This window comes from Melospiza georgiana, chromosome 23, assembly GCF_028018845.1.
Source record: "Melospiza georgiana isolate bMelGeo1 chromosome 23, bMelGeo1.pri, whole genome shotgun sequence".
NCBI classification, from domain to species: domain Eukaryota; kingdom Metazoa; phylum Chordata; class Aves; order Passeriformes; family Passerellidae; genus Melospiza; species Melospiza georgiana.
Window position 1 is genome coordinate 4,436,205 of NC_080452.1, and position 27,710 is coordinate 4,463,914.

At 50.3% G+C, this 27,710-nt stretch overlaps 1 protein-coding gene across 1 annotated transcript in view; it reads left to right on the forward strand.

Moving 5' to 3' along the window:
• The window catches only part of PKP1 (plakophilin 1), a 48,497-nt gene extending 21,870 nt beyond the window's left edge, over positions 1-26,627 (forward strand). The window contains exons 4-14 of the mRNA XM_058039888.1: positions 7,662-7,806; positions 10,569-10,776; positions 11,450-11,627; positions 13,715-13,829; positions 14,906-15,061; positions 15,165-15,341; positions 17,663-17,816; positions 18,263-18,449; positions 23,769-23,853; positions 25,135-25,234; positions 26,211-26,627. Coding sequence (XP_057895871.1) covers positions 7,662-7,806; positions 10,569-10,776; positions 11,450-11,627; positions 13,715-13,829; positions 14,906-15,061; positions 15,165-15,341; positions 17,663-17,816; positions 18,263-18,449; positions 23,769-23,853; positions 25,135-25,206 — 1,477 coding nt within the window. The 3' untranslated portion in view covers positions 25,207-25,234; positions 26,211-26,627. The remainder of the gene's footprint in view (positions 1-7,661; positions 7,807-10,568; positions 10,777-11,449; positions 11,628-13,714; positions 13,830-14,905; positions 15,062-15,164; positions 15,342-17,662; positions 17,817-18,262; positions 18,450-23,768; positions 23,854-25,134; positions 25,235-26,210) is intronic.
• Positions 26,628-27,710: the final 1,083 nt, after the last annotated feature.

A 27,710-nucleotide genomic window follows, 5' to 3' on the forward strand; every position in this document is an offset into this window, starting at 1 on the left:
AGGTCTGGTTTTGGTTCCAGAAAAAAAAATGAGCCATAAATTGAAATAAATATCCTAATTGGAATAATCTGACTAACCAGGAAAGAGGAGCCAGGGGAAGCTGTTCAATTCTTTCCTGTCCAGAGCATCCAGTCCCATTTGGGATAGGAAATATATAAGGGTGGAGGATAGTCCATCATGTTTGAGCATCAGATCCCTTCTTGTAGATGTTGCCTACAAGCACAGGATGTGTAAATCCCAGCAGTGAGCTCAAACCCTCCCAAGGCTGTACCTGTGAATGCAGCAGAGTTCCCACTGGCAATCACCTGGTTTGGGTGGTGACTGAGCACTGCCCCAATGCCCTGTGCTACCTCCAGCTCTGGAGCACCAGCCATGTCCTGTTGCAGTCTTGGGAGAGGCTTGGTCTGCACAAACCATAGTCTTGGAAGCCTTGGAAGACCATGGTTTGCATGTTTTGAACTGCAAAACATTGCAGTGAAAGCTGGAGAAGGAGGGGCTGCAGCTTCCACAAGAGTTCCCAGGGTTACTGCACTTCCTGTGCTGCATCACCATCACACAGGACTTGCTCTGCACCAGCCCAGAAGCTCTCACAACTCTCTCACAGGGGGAATTTTGTCACACAAACAGTAAAAGCTCCTGCACTCATTCCTGGTGGTCCCTGGTCCCAAGGAGAAATTTCCCACTGCAGGATGTGTGTGAGACTGTTTATAAGGGCTCATAGGCTTTGTCAGGACTCCCAGCAAAGGTCTGAAACCGTTGAATTGTTGCCCCAAGGAATGATGGAGATACTGAGAAAATCCCCTTCCCTTTCAGCAGCCTAAGCCACACTGTGCCCTTTTCCACATCTGAATGTCCCAGGTTACTCTGGCTAAGCCTCCCTCTTTTGGGACTGAGTAGGAGGGTATGTCCCAGAGCATGGATGCCAAGAATCATCACTGCCCCATTAGAATGTTATCATGAGCCCTTGGCTCATGTGCCCAGTTCTCCATGTTTGACACATGCCAAATTAGCCCTGGCCAGCCCAGAGCACTGGTAGCCTTGTTTTGCTGCTGTCAGCAGCTCTGTAAATCCTCTGGAACAGGATCCAGAGATGTTACACAAACTGGAAGTGATCTGTTCTAGGGAATTTCTCACTGAGGAGCAGAAAAGTATAGTGGGAAGGATGGCAGAATGCCTGAACTCAGGGCTGCAGCTGCCTTCTCCTAGGGAGGACACAGCTTTGGAGCAAAAGCCCTGGCAGGCTCTGGCCAAAGCCATGGTCAGGGGCTTGCTCATGGCTTTGGAGAGGTCACTTGGAGAATGATGGCATTTTCTGGGAGGAGAGCTGCTGTTTTGAGAGGGATCCTCTCCAGCTCTGGTTGCCCTTGGTTAGGGAGTGGCTCCATTTACACACTCCTGGCTTGGGGCACGGCTCATCTGGCAGAACTGGTTCTGCTGTGGAAACCTCAGGCTCCAAGTTGGGCTTCAAGCTGTGGGCTCAGCTGGGGCTGTGTCCCCTGGGTGAATCTGATGTGGCTGTGGCACAGCCCCTGCTCTGGCTGAAGCTCTGCAGAGCTGGGCTGGTGCAGGGGGCACTGGTACAGGAGTTGTGTTCAGAGGGGAGGAGGTTGTCGTTAAAGCTTTGGAGACATACAAAGTTGTCCTTTTTGGAAAAATGACTCTTTTGGATGACTCTTAGCCCTCACAAGTGTCTTGCAGGGCACTGTTGGCCTTGCTCTCAGAGTGCTCTTGTTGGGGAGGGTCTTCTGAGGTGGGTCAGGAACACGTCTGGGCTCTCCTTGCTATGTAGGGCTGTTGTGTCTGGAGGATTGTCCACTTAGAGATTTCAATCTTCCCTTGGCTCCCCTGATGTTGAGTAAGGAGAGCTTTGCTTGCAGGTACCCCATTATTAACCTCCCCATGCAGGGTCACAGCTGCTGCCAGTTCCCAGTCTGGGGCTCTGTCCTTCCATTGTGGTCATTCTCCAGGTGCAGTTTGTCCCTCTATGACATGGAGAATTCTGTGTTCAGTTTTTGTGCTGCAGATCTCCTGGTTTGGGATCTGTTGGATGTCTTGTCTGCAGGTTTGCCAATAACCTGCAAGAGCTAGGGAAGGGCTGGATGCTTTTCATGCTTTCTGAGGTGATCCATGGGGTGATTTCCATTGCTGTGAGGGGGATTGCAGTGGGACCTGTGCTCCACTGGGTCTGTCTGTGACACAAAACTCTGTAATGCCCATGGACTGGCTCCAGAGTGGTGCTTCTCAATCATCCTCTGCTGTGGATCTGGTCTCCCTGGATGGTGTGACCTGGATGGGTCACTGAGTGTTCTCAGATGGCAACAGTGGTGTGCAGGTATCAAAATTCTGATTGTGCAGTAACTGTCAAACTGTCTGTGCTAAGCAGTCCCTCTGCATTTGGTGACAAAGTTATTTAATTTCCACAACTGGCCTTGATTGTGTGATTGCTGCCATTTATTGAACTGGGTTTGGCTGTATGAGACAGGGAAGAGCTGATAACTGATAACAGCTGATAACTGATATCTCTCAGAGTCCTCCCTCTTACAGCAGCAGCTCTGACCACAGCCCCTTTTTTCCAACTGCCTGCTGAGCAGTGTAACACTGAACTGTTTGTCAGGAAAAGCCATTCTATGATTCCCTTAAAAACTAAATCATGACACAGGGGTTGACTCACCCCGTGCTGTTGGTCCTGGTGATGAAATCTGAGTTCTGCAAAGTTTGCCAGATCAGGAGGTTGAACACTATTTAAAACTCCTCATGCAGTTTATTCTCCTCCACCAGCCCCAGTCATGATCCTGCCTCAGTGAGCAGAGAGGGACCTTCTCATGTCTGTTCCATTTCTTCCATAGACAGTGTGTCTGTGGAAGACACACTGTCTGTGGAAAAAAAAAATTCCTCACAGAAAAATTTCACATCAAAAATTTCTTCACAGAAGAGGTTGTTGAACATTGGAAGGGGCTGCCCAGGGAGGTGGAGGAGTCCTCATCACTGGAGGTGCCCAAGGAACACTTGGATGTGGCACTGAGTGCTCTGGGCTGTGTGACAAGGTGAGGACTGGCCACAGGTGGGCCCAGTGGTCTCAGAGATCTTTTCCAACCTCAGTGATTCTGGGATTCCAGACATACTTCTCTTCACTCAGAGACTTGAGCCTTGGTAATCACTATGTCATATCTGGATCAACATTTCCAAGCTCAGCATCTCTGGCCTGGGCTCAGACATTCGGGGTTTTCCAGTGGCTCCTGCCCAAAGGCTGCTCTCAATGAACAGCACTCACATTTTGCCAAAATGCTGCTCTCTGGAGTCTGGTAGAGCTGGAGGAGTTTTCTTGGTGCCAGGACTCCCTGTTCTCCACAGAACCCTTCTCCTTCCTGATCTCTTGTGACATCCCCCAGAGCTGCAGTACTTCACCCTAGAAGCTGCAGCACTGCAGTGATTTCAGCAGCTGGTGGAGACCACCCACATCTGCCCACTTGGAACCATTTCCTCCGCTGGGTGGCACTTGCAGCATGCTCCAGGTGACAGGGCAGCACCCTGAGCAGGCAGCTTTTGGCTAAATTACATGTTGCAATGTTATTGATGTTATTGATACTATTTATGCCCACTCAGGATAAAAGTTGCTACATCCTGCTTGGTCATCAGGGAGCAGTGGTAAGAAGCAGTAACAAACAATGGGATGTTTAATTCTCCTGGGAAATTTGGAATGTTTGTGCCCCTCCAACTGGAACCTGAGGTACAAGAAATCTGTGCCCATCAGGGACTGACATTGTATTAGCTCTGCTTAGAGCTGTTGTGCTTTGTGCTCCAGGGGCCTCATGGCACAGCCAGGGAAAGGTGGTGGCTGTGGTATCAGTGGCCCTGCAGTGGTCTGAGCTGGTCACAGCACTGCAGGAGATGCCTCTCTCTGAGCTGAGGTGCCAGTGCCAGTGGGGCTGAATTCAGAGACAGGTCCCTGAGTTACCCCCTAACAAAGCCAACACCTCTTGCTGTTCTCAGGGAATCCCAGATGTCTGAGCTGCAGACATGGCTGAGAGCCCAGACTCATCCCACCCCTGGAGAAGGGGGGTTTCTTCTTTGGGAGCATGGGATGGGGAGCTGGGTGTCTGCAGACAGCCTGGCTGAGGTTTGCTGATCGGGATCAGGAGCCTTTAATGGGCACCTGCAAACCCACACTTACCTTTGGCCCCACTGGGAGATGTGGATGCTCTTCCCTTTGGAGTCCTCTGAGTGTGGAGGAGACTGAAACACCTCATTAGAGACCATGTGAGTGTCTGTCCAGGCACCTGGGGATCCAGAACATCTCAGAGTTGCTCTGGCAGAGGTCTTGGATGCCTCAGCTGGCAGCTGTGCAGGGGCCAGTATAGACTGTGACAACCCTCTGGGATTTCTTGGTGCCACGTTTGGCTCTGGTGACACTGACCTGGCCCTGGCTGAGCTGCTGCAGCCTCTGTGCTGTGCCTGAAGCTCAGGGACACTGTGTCCCCAACAGCCATTCATTCCCTCCTGAGCTCAGCTTCTCTGGCAGTACAGCAAACAGAGGGAAGGACAGGAGTTGTTGAAACAGGAAAGGTGCTGAGGGTGGTTTCTGATCTATCTCTTGTCTTTTGGGATAATTAAAGCTGATCAATATCAAAACATTAATTCTTCAGGGCTAAGCCAGGTGGTGAAAGCAGAACCGAGTACAATGAAAGGCACCTTCATTTTGGTTTGTTTTTATTTGGGATAGAATGCTGGGATGTGCTGAGCACTGTTTTGAGAGTCTCTACTCTGATTTTATTTATGAACAATGGAATTTGTTAATTCCTCCTCTCTTGGGAGCTGTAGCCCTAACAAGCAGGACAGAAACTTAGATGGGAATTAACACAAAACAATCTGCTCATGAAAGGTGAGGGAAATTTCCTTTCTCTGATACTGATCCTCTTCAGTATTTGTTTGCCTTCCATTCCAGAATCTGATCTTCTTTGTCTCCATTTAATAATTTCTAGCTGTGTTCTCTTCCTAGTCTGCTTCTTTCTTGTGGAAGAACAACCTTTGGAGCTGTTCCTACCAGTCACATTGCCCAGGCTGGAGATGGCTCAGTCCAAGAGTTTGTCTTGAAGCAGGTTGTTGTTCCCACAGTGTGCATCTGGTTGGGAATATCCCTGACTAGCTGAGGAACAGTCTCCCCTTTGCTGGACTTTGCCAGGGTGATTTTATTCTCAGGTAGGAGAAATCCCTGCTGCTTCCTGGACAGTGTGACTGAGCCTGACTGCTGAGCTGCTGTGAATTTCTGCTGAGGACACAGCAGGGGAAAGGGAACCTTCCCCATTTCCTCCCACAGAACTGCACCTGCATCCCAGTTTTTCCCAGCTGAAGGAGGGTTTGTCCCTCTATAGAGTGGATATGAAGCAAATTGCCTTTCTTGAGCAGCTGGATCAAGAGGACATCCTTCTGTCTCAGAAAAAGTGCATTTGATTCAATAATTATAAAGCAAAACAGATCACTATGATTACATGGCCACTGACCTGGTATTTTTCCCAATCTGCCTCTCTTCCCATACCTCCAGTCCAGGTCCCAGTTCCCAAAGGAGAAGCCCCTCCCTGGTGCAGGATCCATCAGTTCTCAGCTCAATCGTCTCAGGAGCATGAAAAAAACTGAGAAAAAATCACATCCTGGATCCAACCCAAGGGTTTCTGGGGCTCCATAATTTCTAGTTTACTTAGTCTTTCCAGTTTTGTCTCTCCTTGTTGCAAGTGTAATGGAAGTTCCTTGGTGCCAGGTTTTGATAGAGGTTCAAACTGATGGAAAGTCTTATGAGGAAGTGATGTTTTATTGCAGTGTAGAAATAAAAGTGGAATGAGGTTTACCCAGTCTTAGACATGGAATGCTTCAGGTCCAACCCCAGACTGTTGTCTTTCATTTCTGCATACCAAGAGAGGCAGAGGTGTCTCCAGAGGGCAGGGCTTCTTCCTTTTTTAGGAAAAATGTCCAAGACACATAGGCAAGGTGGTTTTTGAAAACACTGAATTCTTTCCACTCACTCCACAGGTGCTTGATTGAGTGATGCAAGCTGAATGTAGCTTTATGCCAGTGAGACCAGAGTCCTTCATGCTGCCTTTTGTGTGAAATTCCCTGTGGAATTGTGCATATTATTCCCTGCTCTGTGCTGTGTGGAGGGGAGCCCTTAGATTCATAAGGAGAAATGTTTTATCTCACTGTAGGTGCTGCTGCTGGTGACCACATGTCCTTTCCAGACCTTTATTCTTTACATTCCTTTGGCACAGTCAAAGCAACTCTGTCCATCCCATGCCTGGAAGTGCTACTGTCTTGTGGTGAAGTTTAACACCTCAAATGTAATGGGTTTATTTAAAGAACTTATTAAAAACCACTGCTCTGCTGATCTGTGGCATTGTCTGAAGCTGAGCAGCCCCTCTACAGAGTCACTCCTGGTATGACATGTAGAAAAAAATGTGTATAAATAAATGTGGTTCAATCAGGGAGTGATTTCCTCCAGGTGAATCTCCCCATCAGTCCCAGGGAACATCATCAGCCAGGCACAGCCACAGCTTCACTGGCCTGGGAAAGCCGTCACACTTCTGGATTCCATCCACTGCTAATGAAGCCTTTCTCATTTGTATCCTGTCACTGCTGACAGAAAACCAAGCAGGAGTTTGGCTTTGACTCTCCTCAGTCCTGGACTTTGCAAATTAATGCAGTCACCACTGCCATGAGCTGAGATCCCCATGCAGCCTCTGCAGGATTCAGCTGCAAGGGTGCTGAGAGGAGACAGGAACCTTCAATTACATTAATTTCTATAACTGGAAGCACAAACAAGCTTTGCTGTTTGGACCCTTTTCTAATTTTATGTGGTTAAACCATCACAGATGGTACTGAATAAGAACAAGCCAAAAAGAGCAGGACCTTCACGTTTCTGAACAAGTGGGAGAACCTCCAGATGTTTGTGTTTCTCCCGAGGTTCCAGTCCTGCCACAAGCCAGAGGAATTCATAACCTTCCTCCTGAGTTGCAGGCACATTCTTTACCTCTAACAGGGATGATGACAGTGGTCAGCTTTTATAAGAGCTTGGAGCCAGCCAGAGTGAACATCCCCTGGGAGCAGGATGTCTCAGAGCTATTATTAGCATCTCATAAGCTGCCTATTTGTCCATCCCATCACTCCAGACAGGCCTTTTACTGAGGGATCTGCTTGAGCTTCCCAAGACCATCAACTGCACTCACATTTCTGCTTGCATCACCTTTCACATCAAAGAATCCCATGCTGTGGGAAAACCACCTGCCTGTGTGACCTTGTCCTCATCACCTGGTGGATGGTTTCACTCCTGTCCACTCACTCCTTTATTTGGGGAACACTGAACTGGCTCTCTCTTTATTAAACTTCCATTTTGGGCATGGTCAGACATCCACCACCTCAACCCAGCTTTCATTTTCTGTCTCCTTTGCTTGTGGATAGACTGGATCTGGAATTTATTACCCTTAGTGCTCTTCACTGTCTTTTCCATCATTTACCATCTCTTTTTTTGAGACAGAGAGATCCACTAGAAGTGCACTGTGTGGTCTGTGTTGCAATGTGATAATATTTTGTCATTGATTCCTTCCCAATAACTCGCAGTGCTGGCATAGCTGTCAGGGCTGAGCACTCACCCAGTTCTGTATTTCTCTTTGACACAGGATCTGTGGTGATGAGATTGATGCTGGCACCATGACCATCCAGAAGGCCATCCAGCTCCTGTGCTCCTCTGATGACAAGTACCAAGCCATGGGGGCTTACTACCTGCAGCACACCTGCTTCCAGGATGAGTCTGCCAAGCAGGAGGTGAGCAGACTCCTCCAGTGCCACACCAGGGCTGATGGCACAAGAGAGGGATGGGATTGGTTTCCTTAATGCCAAGGATCCATAGGTTCCCTTGGTTTTCATGAGGGTGCTTTGTGCCTCTTTAGTCAGGCCCAGGTATTAATTAAGTAGATTTTTCAGCTATTGATGGCCACTTTCTCACAACAGCAGTTGGTCAGGATTTAATGCCTGGAATAGTTTCTGGGTAGCAGGGAGACTGTTCCTGTTGTCACCACAAGCTGCTCTGGCACAGGGTGATGGGGCTTGACAGTGTGGAAGCTGCCACCCAGTGTCCTCTCCTGGGGGCAACTGTACCCAGTTCCACATCAATCTTGCACCCAATACCACATCAATCTTTCACTATCTCGGAGCTACAGAGTCAGAGCCAGATAAAAGCTGCTTTAAATCCCACTGTGAACTTTGCTGGGCATTGGCCAGTGACCCTGCAGCCCTTTGCCAGCCTTTTCCACAGCCCTTTTCCAGACTATTTCGGCCACCTGAGACAATGGGCTAATTAGTGACCATGTACAAAGATAATTTTGCACATCCATAATGCTGCCTGCCCCATCCTGGAAGTGTCCAAGGCAGGTTGGGTGGCACTTCGAGCACCCTGGGACAGTGGAAGGTGTCCCTGCCCATGGCGGGGGGTAGGACAGGATGTTTTGAGGTTCTTTCCCACCCAAATCCCTCCGTGATTCTGTGATACCTGACTACAGAGAAGCCCTTCTTATAGCACAGGTTATTTTTCTGATGCTCTTACTCATCAATTCCTTTGCCAACATGCAGCAAAGGAGGCAGACTGAGGGATGGATCTGCTGTGGCAAGGATGTCACCAGAGTTTATCCCCACCCTGGTTTTACTGACATGCCAACCCTTTAGAAGTGGCTTTCCCTGTGCTGGCACAGCAGTGGAGCTGGAAGCACTGCCGGATGTGGGGCTGTGCCCCTGTGCCCTGGCGGTGCCTGGATGAGTGCAGGTGCCCAGCCCACGTTCAGGTGCCCCATTGTGGGCTGGCCACACCCTTTGTTACCGTTGCAAACCCTCTCTGAGCGCTGGGCCGTGCCATCCTTCCCAGGAGGATGTGCCAGAGCAGGTCGGTGACTCATCCCAGCTCGCGCTTGTTTTCCTTCCCTCCCAAAGGCGCTCGCTCATTGTCCATTTTCAGCAGGCTCAGCCGAGGGTGTTTGTGGCAGGACGGGCTCCGGGCGGGATCCGCTGCAGAGCACATCCCGCAGCGGGAGCGCTCAGCGTTCGGAGAGCTCAGCTGCAGGATCCGCCCTCAGAGCTCCGTGTGCGGGTCCTGTGGGGCTGGGCTGCCTCCGCTGCCTGCTGGGAGAGCTCAGCTGCAGGATCCGCCCTCAGAGCTCCGTGTGCGGGGTCCTGCGGGGCTGGGCTCCCTCCACTGCCTGCTGACAGAGCTCAGCTGCAGGAACCGCCCTCAGAGCTCCGTGTGCGGGGTCCTGCGGGGCTGGGCTCCCTCCGCTGCCTGCTGGCAGAGCTCAGCTGCAGGATCCGCCCTCAGAGCTCCGTGTGCGGGTCCTGCGGGGCTGGGCTGCCTCCACTGCCTGCTGACAGAGCTCAGCTGCAGGATCCGCCCTCAGAGCTCCGTGTGCGGGTCCTGTGGGGCTGGGCTCCCTCCACTGCCTGCTGGCAGAGCTCAGCTGCAGGATCCGCCCTCAGAGCTCCGTGTGCGGGTCCTGCGGGGCTGGGCTGCCTCCACTGCCTGCTGGCAGAGCTCAGCTGCAGGATCCGCCCTCAGAGCTCCGTGTGCGGGTCCTGCGGGGCTGGGCTCCCTCCGCTGCCTGGGCTGACCTCCAGGGTGGTGACACCGGCCGTGACCATCCCTCTGAGCTCAGCCTGTGATCTCGGGCTGCAGATAAATGACCACAGCATGTCATTAGATGGCTATAAATGGCCTCTGCTCATGGGCAAGGCAGCATTTCCACTCGGTGCAGACTGTGGAGGTGGGTGAAAGTTTGCAGGAGCCCATTTCCATCAGCAAAGGACTCTGTCCATGGCCATTACTCACAGACAGCCACTCCTGCAGTTTGAGCTTTTGGCTCCAACTTCCAGCCCAGCAGCTCGTGACCCACAGCCTGAACCAGATTTGTCATCTCTGGCCCTCATTCCCTGGCAGCTCTGCTTCTTCAGCTCCCCCAGGGTGGGCTGTCTGATCCCTGGCACTGCTGGGGCACTTCTGGATGTCCCTGTCCCAGCAGTGTCCTGTGCTCTGTGCTGATGGCCTGTGTCTGATCTGGTGCCGTGCTCATGTCCCATGTCTGTCCCATGTCTGTCCCAGTGCTCCATGCTCATGTCCCATGTCTGTCCCGTGTCTGTCTCGGTGCCCCATGCTCATGTCGCATGTCTGTCCTGTGTCTCTCCTGATGCTCCATGCTCGTGTCCCGTGTCTGTCCCGTGTCTCTCCTGGTGCCCCATGCTCATGTCCCGTGTCTGTCCCATGTCTGTCCCATGTCTGTCCTGGTGCCCCATGCTCATGTCCCGTGTCTGTCCCGTGTCTCTCCTGGTGCCCCATGCTCGTGTCCCGTGTCTGTCCCATGTCTCTCCTGGTGCCCCATGCTCATGTCCCGTGTCTGTCCCATGTCTCTCCTGGTGCCCCATGCTCATGTCCTGTGTCTGTCCTGTGTCTCTCCCAGTGCTCTGTGCTCATGTCCTATGTCTGTCCCATGTCTGTCCCATGTCTCTCCCAGTGCCCCATGCTCATGTCCCGTGTCTGTCCTGTCCAGGTCTATCGGCTGGGGGGCATTGCCAAGCTCGTGGAGCTGCTCCGCAGCCAGAACCAGAACGTGCAGCGGGCAGCAGCCGGAGCCCTCCGGAACCTGGTGTTCAAGAACCCCACCAACAAGATCGAAACCCGGCGGCAGAACGGGATCAGGGAGTGTGTGAGCCTCCTCCGCAGGACAGGGAACACTGAAATCCAGAAACAGCTCACAGGTACCCCGAGCCTGCTCAGCCATGAGGTTCCCCTTGCCTGGGGTCTGCAGTCCTGGTGCTACCCTAGCACATAGGGGGGCTCTTCTGTTCCTCTTGCACCAAAGGGGGACCTAGATCAGAAAGCAGAGGAGGTCCTGGCCCTTCCATGTTCCTCACTTCCTCAGTGCTTGTTGGGGAAGCACCTGCCCCAGGTCCCCTCCCAGATATGGTCACCCTGCCATTCCCACACCTCCCTGCACTCTGGCCCCTGTGCTGTTCCAGGAATGGCTGAGGGAGTTGCCAACCCCAGTAGGGTTGGCTGGGTTCTCTCCTTGGTGCCTCACCTTTGCCTGAGGAGTTGATGGGAGTTTTTTGATGCAGGTCACCCTCAACTCTGTCCCAAGTTTTATGTGCAAGCCTGTCTTTCCCTGGAGAGATGCTGTCCCCCGCAACCTAATAGCAATAAACAGCAATTTTGGGAGGAGGAAGGATGCTTAAATGCCCACCTCCATGTGGACCCATCCTGCCTGTCTCCCATAGGGGTGGACAGGGACTGAGGTTTCAGTCAGCCTCTGCACCCTCAGCTCAGAGAGGTGAAGGGAAGAAGGATTTTGGTGCTGGAATCACCCTGAGCTAAACAAAGTTCCTAATGCCCTGACCTTGTGCTTGAGCTTGTGTCCCACATCCTTCCTAGGACTGCTCTGGAACCTCTCCTCCACTGATGAACTAAAAGAAGAGTTGATACAGGAGGCTCTGCCTGTGCTGACAGACTGTGTTATCATCCCTTTCTCGGGCTGGTCTGATGGCAGCTGCAACAGGACACGAGAAATTATCGACCCAGAAGTGTTCTTCAATGCCACAGGGTGTTTGAGGTGAGTCACCAGGCAGGGACTGACTGTAGCTTGTGTCTGTGGGCAAAAGCTAAAGCCATCTAAATCCTCTTACAATGAGCTGAATTCATGCTCATTACAATTGCGTCATGAAAAATTCTCCTTGAGAAAGTTTTCTTGAATAAGAGAAGGTGCAGAAAAAATTTGCATGTAGAATACTTTTCTAGTAGCTTTTTATTTTAATAATTTTGTTCTTACTGAATCTCTTCTCAGAAAAAAATGGAAGCTGTTTTGTGTACTAGGGAAACCCATCACCATCAGTGTTTAGCTCAGACCAGGAAACTGGACAAACTTTGCTTATAGAGTTTTGAGGCTTTCAGAGAAAACAAACCGATTTAGGATTTAGGTGACAAAAAGACAGAATTCTCTATGTGGGGAAAACAAGCATTTTCCCACTTCTTTTGATAACTGTTTTAGTGCAGTACAGGACTTTTCCTGGCTCATTTCATCTGGAGACTCAGCTACGAAACAGGAGGTGCAGACTGAGCCCAGAGTAGTTTATTTTGTTCACGGGAAACCAGAGTTCTTTTGTAGAGGATCTTCGCCCTGACTTGCTGTTTCTCCTACTTTCCTCCTCCACTTGGATATGAGCTCCTTGTCTCAATGGGAACAAGTGGGGCAAAAAACCTGCCCTGTATAATGAGGTGCTTTCATCAAGGGAAGCTCTCCCCGAGGGAGGCAGCGCCGGCCGCGCCCTTCCCAGACATGCAGCTCGCAGGAGCTGGAGCTGCTTATGAAACGAGAGGCTGATCATGGCAGGGCCTTTGGAGACCTGATACCATCAGCTTCTGTGGCTGGGAACCGTGTCTGGGAGATAGGGAGTGCTGCTCCCTCCTTGCCTGTCCTGGAAGGCAGCTCCCCGAGCAGCTGCAGCTCGGGATGTATGGGGTGCAGTGGGTATGAGCTGCTCTGCTTTAAGGCCATCCCAGCCTACAACACCATAAAATATCCCATTAAAATGAGGGAAAGACAATGGCAACAGCTTGTAAAAATCTTGTGGAGTTTAACTAGAGGTAGGCTCTACCTCCTGAAAATGATCCAGTCTGTGGCAGCAGTGCCCAACATCCCAAGGAAGACTGGCAGCTGCAGGTCAGCAAGGGAGCTCCAGAGGCCTGAGGGAGCAGGACTGGGGAGCAGAGAGAGTGAGGGAAGTTGGGGTTGGATCCAGAGCCCCTGCTCCAAGGGCTGAGCCAGGACTACTCTGAGTCACTGCCCTGCCACATCAGAACACAGGGATGAGAACAGCCCTGGGTTTGCCCTGGGCCCGAGCCATTGCTGCTCAAGCATTTCTGGATTGCAGATGAATCCATGTTAATGAGGAGGCTGCAAATCACAGTGAACATCAGATCCAGTTCTGGAACGCCTGCAGTGAATATCTCACAACCACTGCCAGCCTCTCTTTGTTTTTCATTTGCAAGCTATAAGGCAATAAAATAGGGGAAAAAAAAAAAAAAAAAAAAAAAAAACAAAAAAAAACCAAAAAAACAGAGCAAAACAACAAAACCCATATCCTGTTACTGGAAAAGCTCCCCTGTCCTGACAGCTGCCAATGTCCAAGAACCCATTTTGACCTCACAGATGGGTCAGTCCCTCTGGCAAGAGCCATTGCTGCTCTCCAGCATTTCCAGCCCATTTCCCACCCAGATATTGCTGCTGACTCTGGGTAGGTCTGTGCTTACAACCCTGTGCACCTTCCTGATGATCACAACAAGCCCCGATAGCCTTTAGCCAGTCTTCCCTTTGGAAACTCCACTCAGGAGACACAGTGTCTATGTAGTGGCACATGCAGAGCCTCTGAGGCAGCCTCCTGCTGGGGACTGTCCCTAGGATGGTGTCTTCTATGCAGAGCTCCTTGCAGGACATGTTCAAAGTGAAATCAGTCCCAAGGAGCAGCAAGAGAGCTGTGCACTGGTGCAGTCCCACCAAAGGCCTCCAGAACAGGAGCAGTTCTTCAGCCTTGCTGAACCTGCCAAAAAATCCCCCAGTTCAGTGACAACCATAGCCAGAACAGAGCCCAACTCACCCTCTCTCCTCTTTGTCCCCTGCTGTGCTCCTCGATGGCTTCTCAGGAACCTGAGCTCTGCAGACATGGGGCGCCAGACCATGAGGAATTACCCTGGCCTGATCGACTCTGTCATGACTTACACCCAGAACTGCGTGGCCTCCAGCCGCCCTGATGACAAGGTACCAGCTGCTGCCCTGGGCTCCCAGCCCCACAGTTAACAATTGCAACCCTGGGAATGCCTCAAAATCCCTTTCCAACAAACAAGACGTGGCTGGACTCTCTGGCTGCTTTTGTCCTTCCAAGCCACAGTGGGATCTCTTGGAGGGTTGTAAGTCCTTGGGCCTCTGGGCCTGAAGTAGAGCTGGGCTTTAAAATTTTAACAGACACAGAGGAACAGTAAAATACTTTGTCTCCTGAGTCCCCAGAATACTTCCCTTCCCCTTCCCCTTCCCCATTCCACCATCCTAGTCTCCATCTCTTGCTCTTTACCCCCACATCTTGCCATCCAGCAGGACTCAAGTGTGCAATCCCCAGCTTGGCACCATGTTCAGCAGGAGTTGGCATCTCTCTGCCAGTCCCCTGACTGTGACTGATGGCTGTGTGTGAGCAGCACTTGCCTTGGACAAAAATGTGTTTGTAGACACCGTTCAGATGTAACCATCAAAGTTACCAAAGTTATTTTGAATTCTCTCTGGATTGAGCAAACCCTCTTTTGGGGATGGCTTTTGCAGGAAGCCCCTTTCCAGCAGCACACACAAAACACAGTTCTTTGGAAATGTAACCACAGGTTCTGGTATTGGTTATGGGTATCCAGCCAAAATTCTCTCTTGCTCGTCCCGTTGGGCACTCTGGCATTCAGGGAAAGGAGCTTTAAAGCCTGTTCTTGGTAAAAAGTGTCACCTGATCTGTAGTTGTGACTCAGAGAGTCATTGGAAGTTACCCCTGGTGAGAGGGGCATTTCAAGATTCAGAATTTCATGGTTTGATCCAACCACTCTCACACTCTCTTTTCCTGTTTGCCAACTTGTCTGTGGCAAGTGAGACCTCCCAAGGTTTTCTGGGTCAGCAGCTCACTGAGATCTCTCCTTCACATCTATTCCAGCTCATTCCCTCCCATCCCTTGCTCCCTGAAAAGGGCTAAAGAGCATCTATGGTGCTAAAAAGCTGATTATGGCCCAGTCCATGCCCTCTCTGGTGCTGCTCCATAGTTTTCTGCCTAATGTGATGTTTGCATTTGTGTTCTGGGGGTGATGCAGTCTGTGGAGAACTGCATCTGCATCCTGCACAACCTCTCCTACCGCCTGGATGCTGAAGTTCCCAACAAATACACCCAGCTCAACCACATGGCCCGGAGCGTGTACATGGACAAAACTCTCACAGGCTGCTTCAACAGCAGGAGTGGGAAAATGGAGGTAGGATGTGCCACAGAGGGATTGGGAATGGGATGTTCAACCCCAGGCAGGGGCTGCAAAGGAAGAGCAGGATCTCAACTCCCTGTTTCTCATGTCTTTGCAGAATGATGAGTATGGGGTTCCCCTTCCTGAGGAGGATTTCAAGCCCAAAGGCCCCAGCTGGCTCTACCACTCAGATGCCATCCGCACTTACCTGTCCCTGATGGACCAGAGCAAGAAGGATGCCACCCTGGAGGCTTGTGCTGGAGCTCTGCAGAACCTCACTGCGAGCCGAGGGCTGGTAAGAGCTTCCCTCCCCTCCTCATGTGTGCACCCAAATGTGTCAGCACTTCATGGAACCTGAGAGTCAGTCAGGTTGGGAAGACCTCTAAGGTCCCTGATCAGCATCACTTCTTGGCCATGAAAAAGGCAAATGTCCTCCTTAAACCTCAGGGCATCACAGCCAGTCTCTCCATAGTGTTTGATCAGTGGGATCCTAACTCCAAGCTCAGGGTCTCATGGGGAGCTACAGCCAGCATCCCAAGGATCTATCCCAGACCCATACTCTGGGTTTCCAAGTTTTCCCAGTCTGTTGCTCACACTGCCAGCAGCTGCTGGTTTTGGCAGCCTCCCCCAGGGTGGCAGTGAGGGTGAGCCCAGATGTGCACCCCCAGCCAGATGTGATGAGAGATGGGAGAAGGGCTGAGCCACCGCCTGTGCATGTGCTCCAAGGGGAGGTGGCTCTAATGACAGGGTGGGTTGTGCTGTGGATTGTGGCTTGTCCACACCTCAGAGCTACCTGTAAAACAGCTGTGGCAGATGCCCTGACCCGTGGGCACGCAGCGTGGCGGTGCCAGGGGCTGGGTGATGCTGTGGCACCGTGGGGACACGTCACAGCCATGGCTCACAGGCCCACGTCACTGCCCTGGGCACGTCCTTGCAGGCTGCTCCCCTGGGACAGCCCTTGACTTGTCTGTTTGTGCCCAGCTCCATCAATCCCAATTTAAATAAGATGGATGGGGAGATAAAGAGATAATGATTCCATAGGTAGGAGAGGCGTGTCACGTGTGGGGAGTGTCCCACCCAGAGACACAGGTGACTCACTCTGAGCCTTCCCTGCTGGGATGGCATTAACCTGCCAGCTCTGATCTCCTTTTGTCACAACCATTTCCATGCTAAATAATTGGGAACCTTGACTTTTGGCAATTTAACTAAGCAGTGCCACGAACCTGAAGGTGGAGAGAGGCTGTCACATATGGGCAGAGCTGGTCAGGGAAATGGGGCTGGAGTTCTGTGCTCCCAGGAAAAGAAAATTTCAGCAATCAACAACATTGCACAAGGGACAAACAACCAAACCCAGCTCTGACAGTGCTGGAGCAACTTAATTCAGCCTCCTGGCATGGAATGGCTGAAATTTGTCTGGGTGTGCAGAAGTGGCTCCTCCCCTCAAGGGTCTCATTCCAGCTCAGAGCTGGAGCTGGAGTTGCTGAGTTTGCTCTCATTTGATGGAAAGTGAATCTGGGGATGAGCTTATGGAGCTTGCTGTGATCCTTTAGCTCATAGAGGATGGCTCTGAATATCCTTCAACTGTGCTTTTCACACCCCAGTCCTGCTGGTGTGAATGTGGAACAGGGCACATGTTTTCCAGACCCTTCTGTCCACTCCCATCTCACTGTTGATGGACATGTGTCTCCATCAACCTTTCTGGTGGGGCAGCTGAGAAGTCCAGTTTAAGTTCTGTCAATAAGGGCAGTTTATTCAGGAGATGTGCTTGAGCTCCTCTGCCCTGGCTGCATCCTTAGACTTTCTACATTTACAAGCACAAGATCACATCTAAGATGAGTATTTTTGTTCCTCAGACTGCTTTTTAAAGGCATCCATTATCTGTTCCTGCTCCCCAACAGCCCATTGTGGCATGGTAGGAGCTGTGAAGGGCCAGGGCAGGGAGCTGCCAGGGGGTTGTGAAGGGTGAAGGCAACGTGGACATGAAAGCAAAGCTTCTCCAGCTTTTGGAATGTCAATTGAGTGATCAGCTGCTCCTCTGGGGCTCCAAAGAACAGCACCAGCACAGCACATGAGAGGCTGACTTTTCAAATGTCACAGAATAATGGAATCATTAAGCTTGGAAAAGCCCTCTAATATCACTAAGTCCAGCTGCTCACCCATGGTCACCACTATCCCATGTGCCCAAGTGCCCCATCCACGTACTTTTTGAACATTCCCAGGGATGGTGACTCCACCACTGCCCTGGACAGCTGTGCCACTGCTTGGCAACTGCTTTGGTGAAGAATTTTCCCCAGTATCCAATCTAAACCTCCCCTGGGGTAGTTTGAGATCATTTGCCCTTGTCCTGTACCTTGTTCTGTAGGAGCAGAGCCCAACCCCCTGCACCGTCCAGTCAGGGAGCTGAGGAGAGCCAGAAGATCCTCCCAGAGCCTCCTTTTCTCCAGGCTCCCATAGCTGTGGGGAAGAGAGGTAAAACTGACAGAGTGGGATTACAGCAGCAGGAGAAAGGATGGTACAGTGCTCATTTTATGGTGCAGTCACATTCCTCCAGGCCTGACCATCGTGCCAGCTGTTTCCCCTGGCACTGTAACCATGGGCTGCTGTGTTGTCCCTCAGATGTCCAATGCCATGAGCCAGATGATCGGGCTGAAGGAGAAGGGGCTGCCCCGCATCGCGCGGCTGCTGCAGTCCAACAGCTCCGAGGTCGTGCGCTCCGGGGCCTCTCTGCTCAGCAACATGTCCAGGCATCCTGTGCTCCACAAAACCATGGGTAAGTCCTTCCCCCATGCTGGATCCCAGCTTTCAGCTCTGTGGGATCTGCCCAGCTCGCTTTGTAAGCCCCATAAGGAGACCTAGCCATGCTCCAGAGCTGGGCAGAGCAGTGTCATTTCCTCTGGCCCCAAGGACAGTCACCAGTGCTGTGTGACACGTGCTGTGCTTTGTGGACAGTGACAAACCTGCAGGACCATGAGGGTGACAGTGTTTTGGGAACTGAGTTGGACTTCAGTGTCTGTGGCCAACGACACTGCCCTTCCAAAGGGCTGCAGACCTCACTTTGTCTTGGGAAAATCCACTCATGACAACGATGCCATTGCTGTCCAACACTTCAGTGTCTCCCTGCAGAGATAACTCTGCTTGGTGTTAACACAAATAGCATCATTCACTTGTGCCAGATTGTGTTTAAATGTTGATTGGAACATTCCTCCACCTCTTTAGCTCACCAGGTGCTCCCAGATGTGTCCCGTCTCCTGTCGTTCCAGTCTGGAAACACCAGCAGCTATGGGGAGATCATGACATCAGCTTGTTACACTCTGAGGAACCTCATCATGTCCAACCCCCACCTGGGAAAGTCTTACCTGTCCAGCAACTTGCTAAATAATGTAGTGAGCCTGTGCCGGAATGGGTGAGTGTGGGGCACGAGGCAGGGGCAGGGACAGAGCCAGGCTGAGCCCAGAGCCTTCCCAGCACCCTTTGGAGCCAGGCTGGAGCATTATTCCTTCCCAATAAAGGAACTGGGTGTGTTGGTGGGCAGAAATCCTCAGCACTGCTTTCTTGGAAACAGGCAGGATGGAGGCAAATCCATCCAAGGTGGATTTGCAGAAGGTCCTCTGGAAACTTTATGGCTGAATTTTAGGAATTTCTAAAAACTGAAGCACCAATATCTTAAAGTCTTTTAAAAATAGTACTTGGAGAGCTTATGAAAAAAAGGAGAAGTGACTTTTTACACAAGCAGATAGTGACAGGACAAGAGGGAATGGTTTCAAACTAAAAGAGGAGACATTTATACTGGATGTTAGGAGTAAATTCTTCCCCATGAAGGTGGTGAGGCCCTGGCACAGGTTGCCCAGAGCAGCTGTGGCTGCTCCATCCCTGGAAGTGTCCAAGGCCAGGTTGGACAGGGCTTGGAGCCACCTGGTCTAGTGGAAGATGTCCCTGCCATGGCAGGGGGTGGGACTGGATGAGGTTTAAGGTCCCTTCCACCTCAAACCACTCTGGGGTTCTCTGATCTATGAAAAATTCCAGCCCTCAGAGCAGGGGATGTCAGTGACTTCCTGACTCTTGGGCTTCCCTCAAACCTTGTCATGAAGGTCAGGTCTGCGGTTCAATACTGTAGGTACTCAAGGACTGTACTTAACTTTTATGGGCAAATCTGTTCATCTTTTAGTTGAATCATCTTCCTCAAGAGGCAACTCTGAGGGAACATAGGCAGGAATTATTTTAGGTACCTTCCTGATCTACTCCTGTATTTTACACCAGCTGAGCAATCTTATCATATTTTACCTCTTTCTATTTTAGGACTTGGTTTGGGGTTTGGTGGTAGGAATTCTGTCCTGTTTGTTATCCATATTCCCTGCAGCACAAGCCTGTCAAGCCTTGCCAAGTTCTGTGTTCATTTCTGGCCAAACTGGTGTTAAACTTCTATTATCTTCAACCATGTTCTCTCTTTCCTAGGCTTTCATCTCTCCTGCCATCTGTCTTTGTTTTAAAATGCCTTAGACAAGTAACCCATTGTTTTCTGTTGTGAAAATCCATTTACATGCCTTCATCATCCTTTGATAAAGTTATTCCAATCCACCTCTTGTTCCATGGCAGAGACACTCTCTGTCATTACACGGGGCCTCCTTGTTTGGGTTGGGCCTGGGCCAAGGAGCATTGCTCTATTTGCTGCTTTTGCTTGCTTCCACTCTCCAATGAGCCCAATTACCATGAAACCCAGCCCTCTCCTAAGCCCTCCTTGTTTTGAATGCTATTTACTCGTGCTGAAGTCCTGCTGTGGCTCCTCAGCCCAGTGCTCAGTAATTTGCTGCTCCAGCACAGCCTTGCACAACCCGGGCTGGGAACACTTTAATTGCCTTGGCTGCTGGGGATGAGCTTTCTTGGAGGTGAGTCACTGAGCTGTGAGGAGTTACCAAACTCTGGAGATGTCTCCAGTCCTGCCTGGATCACAGAGTCCTCTGACAAACTCCCCAGTTCTTACAATGTCCAACACTTGAGTTGTTCCTTTGCCTCCATTATTCATTTTTGTCCTCAAAGATTTTTATGCTGTTCACTTCTTACAGAAAAAGAAAAAGAGAACAATTTCCACCCAGGACTAATCTTACTTGTCCAGGCTGTATTATTTCAGGCTGTCCCAACAGAGCAGATGTTGGAGAGATTTTTGGCTCTTGCTGGGTCCAAGGTGAAATTTTCCCAGTGTCACATGCTGCCTGTGAAGATAAACAAGAAAAATTAGGGTGGGATTTGTCCAGTCCTACATCAGAAAGAGCCTCCCCCTCCCCACTGGAAATCAATAAATTTCCACGTCTCCTGGGGGGTGGCTGAAGCCCCCAGGTGCCCACTGTGGTTCTCAATGTGGTGAGTCCCACATCATCAACCTGCTCCTTGCCAGCACTGCAGGCAGCAGAGATGGGGGCACGAGGGCTCAGGGGTGCCTGATTACCAGGGGGGACCCAGGGACACCCTGCACCCTGTCAGGACTTTGCAGTTTTCTCTGTTAATCTGCCTCAGGTCCCTGTGGACATTCCCTGACCCCCAGGCTGGGTTGGTGTCTGGGTGCTCCCTCCCTGTGCCACCCACAGATCCTGCCCTGTGCTGCTGAGCTGGGCTCTCACTGCACTGCCAGCTGCAAACCAGGAGCTCCACCTGCTCAAACAGCTGCAGGGGCATAGCTTAGAAAGAGACTCCAGGTTCCAGACCAGTGAGTTATGCATCTTGTCCTTTCCCATGTTCTCCTCCCTTCCCATGTTTCTTTCTCCTCATGTTTCTCATAGCTGGGTTCTGACAGAAAGGCTGAAAGGGTTCAGCAGTTTATCTGATGGATGTGGTTTCTACTTCTTCCTGGAGCATCCCAATTAAGTAATTGTCATAGAGCAGATGCTCTCCTCTATGACATGGAGTTCGTGGTCAATGGGGTTCCTTCACTCTTCATTATTTTTAATTGAAGTTGCCAAAATATTTAATACTTCCTTCAATTTCTGGTGGTGTTTCTGAAAATCAAGCCCCTGGACCAGATTTATTAGAGTGTTTGGTTTCCTTTTCTGTCTGAAAAACATTTCTCTGCTCATTTTCAAGCAACCTTATTTCACTAATTAAATTGAAATTCTCCTCATTAATTCTACTGGCTGCACTCAAAGCTTTTCCCAAAATCTTTCCTTGTGCTTTATAGTGTAACATTTGCAGTTTATCCCTTTACCATGGATTTATTTCTGTTTCTCTTTGTTCCTTCACTTTTCACACTTCTGCTACTGCAGTTTTATTTTGCAGTTCAATTGCACCACAGCATTTCACCAAAATTAATCTTTCAAGAGCCTCAGGTCTTCCCTTGATTATTCCCTGTGCCAGAGAATTCTTATCCACAGATTTCCAATTTCCTATTTCTGCCAAAGATTGCACCTTGATATCAATTTCATAATCTCTTGCTTGTTCTGGGAATTCCTTGGCATTCTCAGTGACACACCTTAAGTTCTTTGTACATTTGTCCTTTGAGGAAGGATTATTCCTCCCCATTATTTGATATCTGTGGACAAGATGTTTGTCTTCGTCGCCCCCACTCTGTTTTTCCCCATTCCCCACCATCTCCTTCTGATTGTGTCTTGTTTATGTTTTGTTACATCTGTAGCTTTTTGGATGACTCCTGCCACTGCCACCAGGGGACATCTCCCTCATTGCTTTTCCACAATTTTTCATGAATAATTCTATTTGTAAGAGACAGATGGTATTAAAATCAACTTTGATTTTCAGGCAATTTGTTATTAAGGAATTTCCCCCCCAAATCAGCTGTCCTTGATATTCTGCTCTGTGTTACCCACTGCTATATTCACACTGTTTTGTTTGGGATATGCTGCTTTACCTGCTGAAGGTGGCATCACACTCCACCAGCCCATATTGTGGTTTTTATATCTAAATTGTAGCAGTCAATGCTGGAAGGAACAGTCAATGCCAGTTCTTCAAATGAAGAGTTCAGAACTTCTGCCTGAATTCATAAATGACTCAGGTACTGATGCTGGTAATTTTGGCTTGAAAATACAAAACTTCTGAGGTGTTCTCTGGAGACATAGTGGCAAAAAGCACTTATTTAGCATTATTAGAAGTAATTTTTTTTCAAAAATAAGAGAGAATTACTCTGGCTTAGGAAGAGAGAAACAACTTGAAACTACAAATCCTTGAGAGTTCAGTTCATGCTCTGCCTGTCTGATCACAGGTACCTTGGGTTTGTAGGGATTTAATGGCTTTTCAGCCACAGACATTTCAGGCAAAAATGTTTTAAAACATTGTCATTCTGGTGACAGAGCGTAGTGTGCTTATAACTACAGAACAGATTTGGCAATAAAACCTGTTTTTTCTGTCCCAAAGCATTGCTCAGGAATTTCTGGCTGTCCTCCAGTCCTCCACACAACACTAGGAGCTGCACAACACCTTTGAAGTTTATGACCAAGTTAAACTCAATCATTTCTTTGGTAACAGCTGCTGTGTATATCAGAGAAACGCCTCAAAATTTACTGGATGTGGTTCCATCCCTGTCCTGCCACACTCCAAATGTGGAGTTGATGTTCCAGGTTCCTCATGATCTATTGGTCCCATTTCTTGTAGGCTTTTGGGGACTGTTTTGAGGAATGTTTTTGAGGGCACAAGGTTCTGTGGAGCTGTATCAGACAGGGAGGGTCCTGAGCTTGGTCCTGTTCCTCTCCATCATCCTGGGTGGGACAGGCTGGGGCTGCTGCCCTGAGCCCAGAGCAGGAGTCCCACAGCCAGAAGGAGGCCCAGGAGATGAGGAGCAGCCATGGGAGCCAGCAGGGAGGGCATATCTGGGTATGAAATGTTCCAAAATTATAAAAGGTCCTGCGATGACTCACGGTTTCGAGCTGTTACGTGAGCAGGTATCTGTTCCCTTGTGCTGAGTAAGGGCTCTGGGCTGCTTGCAGATGTTGTTATTGCAAAGGCTCCCATCCCTTGTCCTCTCCAGGCAGCTCCAAGCCCGCGCTCTGCCCCCTCCCAGGAGATCCACCCACGCTGGCAGTCCCTGCACACTCCAGCAAAGGGCTGGCACTATTTCCCTTCTCTTTCCCTCTCTCAAATTCCAGACTCCGCTCAGTTTTATGCTCATTTTCCCACTCAGATCCTCCTCTCTCTTTCATTTGCCCTGCTCTGGTGACAATTGTCACACAACATTGCTGAGAGAGCAGGAGGGTGTTACTGACAGTCCTGTTCATGGCCAGCTGGAGCTGGGTTTGTCCCAGTGCTCAGCAGTGTCTGGGTTTGTCCCAGTGCTCAGCAGTGCCTGGGTTTGTCCCAGTGCTCAGCAGTGTCTGGGTTTGTCCCAGTGCTCAGCAGTGTCTGTGGGGTTTGTCCCAGTGCTCAGCAGTGTCTGTGGGGTTTGTCCCAGTGCTCAGCAGTGTCTGTGGGGTTTGTCCCAGTGCTCAGCAGTGCCTGGGTTTGTCCCAGTGCTCAGCAGTGTCTGTGGGGTTTGTCCCAGTGCTCAGCAGTGCCTGGGTTTGTCCCAGTGCTCAGCAGTGTCTGTGGGGTTTGTCCCAGTGCTCAGCAGTGTCTGTGGGGTTTGTCCCAGTGCTCAGCAGTGCCTGGGTTTGTCCCAGTGCTCAGCAGTGTCTGTGGGGTTTGTCCCAGTGCTCAGCAGTGCCTGTGGGGTTTGTCCCAGTGCTCAGCAGTGCCTGTGGGGTGCTGCTCTGTGCCTGCCATAATCCTCCTGTTGCTTTCACCTTCCCAGCTCCTGTCCAAAAGCAGCTGAAGCTGCTCGACTTCTCCTGACAGACCTTTGGTCCAACAGGGAGCTGCAGAGTGTGCTGAAGCAGGTAAGGACAGCACTCCTGCTTCTGGGGGTCAGGAGCAGCCCTGGGCTGTTCACCTGCTCAGGTGGGGAGCTGGTGAAGGCCCTGATCCAGCAGCCAGGAGGGCAGGGCCCAGGAGGAGCCTGGAGCACTTGGCATCTGAGCAGGTGGCAGGGGGACACTGCTGGGACTCACTCTGGGCACAAGGCAGAGGGTGTCATGCCTGTGTCAGACACCTTCCTCCCTGGGTTGGGTGCTGGAATGGTCCCCAGCACAGCTCCCCCACTCTGGGCTGTTCCACCCTCATTTAGAGGATTCCTTCACTGCAGCCCATCGGGTTCCAGCAGGTGCCTGGCAAGGTCCCTCCTCTCTTTCCCCTCATTTTCTTCTCTGTCCATAGCCCTGCCCTGTGGTTACACCCCCCTGCACTCAGAGTAACTTTCAGACCAAGAGGAGAGGAGTATTTGGGATTTGTTTTACTCCCTGCAACAGAAGCTGAGAAAGTGCAGAGCCAAACAGGCACTGAGCCAGCTCCAGCTCCAGCTGCTCCCAATTCCCAATTTCCAGCCCCCAGCTCCAGCTGCTCCCAATTCCCAATTCCCAGCTCCAGCTCCCAGTGGCTTTCTTTAAACAAGTTTGGGTTTTTCCAACTCAAAAGCAGCAGCACCTGCAGGGAGTACAGGGCCAAATTAAAGAGAAGGAGGGATCCCTACAAAGGGGGAGCACCTGGAGGCAAAAGCAGAGCACCCAAAGTCTGTTCCCACATTGACAGTGAGGCCTTTCTGCACAGGAGCTGGGGTGGTTTTGTGGCAGGCTCTGCTCACAGCCCAGCTCATTTTGGTGTGACTGAGTCACTCTGGTGTTCACACACAGGTTTATTGCAGAGGTGCCTGTCAGGGAGGAGGATGGGAGTCTGCAGGGGTGCATGCACCATGTGAAGGCTTCTGCTCTTTTTGCAGGATGAGGAACTAAATGAAACAATACTCAGTGAATGATTCAATAAAAGTTCCCTCCAAAAACCTGTAAGGGTCCAGCTCTGGGTTGGTGGAAGGCAGTGCAAGGAGAAGCCACCTGGCCTGGGGGAAGGTGTCCCTGCCCATGGCACAGGGTGGGGTGAGATGAGCTTTGAGGTCCCTTCAACCCAAACCATCCCATGGTTCTGTGGTTCTGTGGAGTTCAGCAGTGAGGGTGACAGAAGTACCCAGGGAGCTGACAGAGGAGGTTGGCTGAGGATGAAGCACACTTTGCTCAATTCCTTCTCTCAGTGTAGAAATTGATATGCACTTTATGTTTCTGCTTTTTTAGCAAGGGTTTGATAAGAACATGATGGGATCTTTAGCTGGAACGACCTTCAGGACCCTCTCCTCCAGATTTTAGAGCCTCTCCATGCACATTCAGGCTGCAGGTGAGAACATGGCCCTTGTGGTGGATTTGGGACACAGGAATCCTTTGAGATTGTTGCTACTTTTGATCACCCCAGAAGTGTGTTTGTGAGATTTCCATCCCAGTCTGTTTCTATGAGAGATCAGAGGCTGTGCTGTCTCTGGACCCAGGGCAGATGTTTCCCCCGCTGCCCAGCTGTGCATTTTGGAGGTGTCACAGGACAGATGTGACAGGACAGACAAAGCTTGGCTGTGCCTCTCCCTTCTTTGCCAAGCAATCACTGATTTTGTGCATTTCCCAAACCCTCACAGGTGAGGCTCTTCTGGGATTCTCCCTGGCACTGCCCTCATTGCTGAGCTTTGAGCAGTGTTACCCAGACAGTGCCAGTGATGTGCAGTGAATTCCAGCACATCCATGGCTTCATTAGCCTTAACTAATTGTTTGAGCCCTTAATCTGCCTGCCAACCTCAGGTCAGAGTTGAGAACCACATTCTGTCAGCTGAAAATCCCAATAGAGCATCAGGGAAGAGAAACCATGGGCAGAATTTCCAGGGCATTGTTATGGGTTTATATTCAGTGAGAAATGAGGATTTAACCCATCAGGCACTTTTCACTCATGATTCCCACTGAAGGGAAAAGCTTTAAGCACTTTGGAGAGACCAGAGGTCTCTTGGATAGTGTCTGAGATTATGCAGAGGGAATTATTTGCTGCCTTCCCCAGCATTTTCCTTGTGATCAAACCAAGGGAAAACAGTGCCAAAGCTCCTTCCCTCCCTCTGCCCAGGAATGGATTTCCCTTCCTGCTCTGTTGGGATGTTTGCACTGGGACTCTGAGGAGGGTGAAAGTCCAGAGTGAAAAGGTTTGTGCAGCTGAGAAGCTGCAGCCAGGCTCAGAGAAAAGATTAAAAGTTGGGGTTTGCTGTAATGAAAAGATCTCTTGAATGCTTTAATTATCTGGAGTTTTGCTTTTTCTTTGTTTTATTTATTTTCCATTTCAGAATTTGGAGTTGGTTCATGTCCAGGAAGAGCAACACTTCCATGATTCCTGAGGATGTTAAAGATGTAGAGAGTTTCTGAGTTCAACTCAACTGTAAAGCAAACCAAACATGTGGATTTCATGTGGATGACACTGATATTTTTAAGCATTTTCTTCTTTTTAGGGGGGAGAAGGGACTTTTATATACTTTCTCGATGTCAATAATTATTTTTTTTGCCAAGAGTGTGTCTGTGTAACTCTGGGTGTGATGTAGAGGTGTGTGCAGGCAGCACACAGAGCACACGTGGGGAGCAGGATCTTCCTCCAGCTTAGTCCCCTGTTTTCCACCCAAAGTCAGGGTGATTGTGCAGTTTAACCCCTTGCAGGATTTTATTCCAACTTCACCCTATCCATGCACCAAATACTGCCATGCTAAAATTTTGTCACAACGTGGTTTTGTCCACAAACACATAAAAAGTCAATTTTAGGTCAAGTTCCCCCTTTGCATCTGTCCATTATTAACAGATACACACAAGGATTCTCTTCTTTCCAAGGCTGGTTATTCCTCACAGTTATGAACAAGGGCTTCTTCTCTGCTTAGGATTTTTCTCTGATAATTGTTAACATTTTCTTTCCTGTCACATGAACTCTTTATCTCAAGAAGCAAATTGACACCTGCAGATTCTCTCCCAGGCCTCCATCACCCTTCCCTGAAGCTGTTTGTGAGAGGACAGTTGGGACACAGCTGCAGAGCTTGAACATTCCCAGGTCCTGATCCATTCTGGGCACCAAAGCAATTCCAGTTCCTGACTGTGCCTGGACAAAGGTGGCATTTGAGAAGCTGAGCAGGACAGGCCAAGTGTTTTCCCCCTGGAATCAATGACTGCCACAGGAATGAAAGAGGGGAGGGATGTGTCCTCTTCAATCATACTTTGTTTTTATTGATCAATGTAAAGAACTGGTACTGATGTGCAAAGGAATGTGAGCACTTGTGTGATGTCAGGTTTGGAAATGTTTTATTTCTCGGGATCTTGAATTGCATTCATCTGCCTGTGATGCTGAGGCTGTGCTGAGGGACTGCTGAGCTCATTTCAGAGCAACTCAATTCTCACAACCTTCCTCTCTCCAGAAGAAAAATATCCTTCCCATGGAGGGGACACAGCTCAGACCCACAGGGAAGGAGCAGCTGAGGCTGTCTGTGCTGCCTGTGCTGGTTATTATTCCTCAAAGGCTGCAGGGGCACAGGGCCCTGTTTCTCAAACATCAGGGGCACAGGAGGTGCTTGGGAAGGATGGATGATGAGCCTGGAAATAGAAAAGCAGTCTCATTTTAAGTGTCAGGCTCATTAATTGGTGGGACTCAGGATATTCAGTTCACATCCATGGCGTGACCTGTGCCCACTACAGAACGCCCTGTGAGGTTTGGGTTTGCTCTGCTGCAGTTCCAGGTGGCCCTTGCTGGTTCCCCTCTGGAGCACAGGGAGCTCCTGCCCATAGGGAGAGGTCATTTCCAGCTGCTTTTC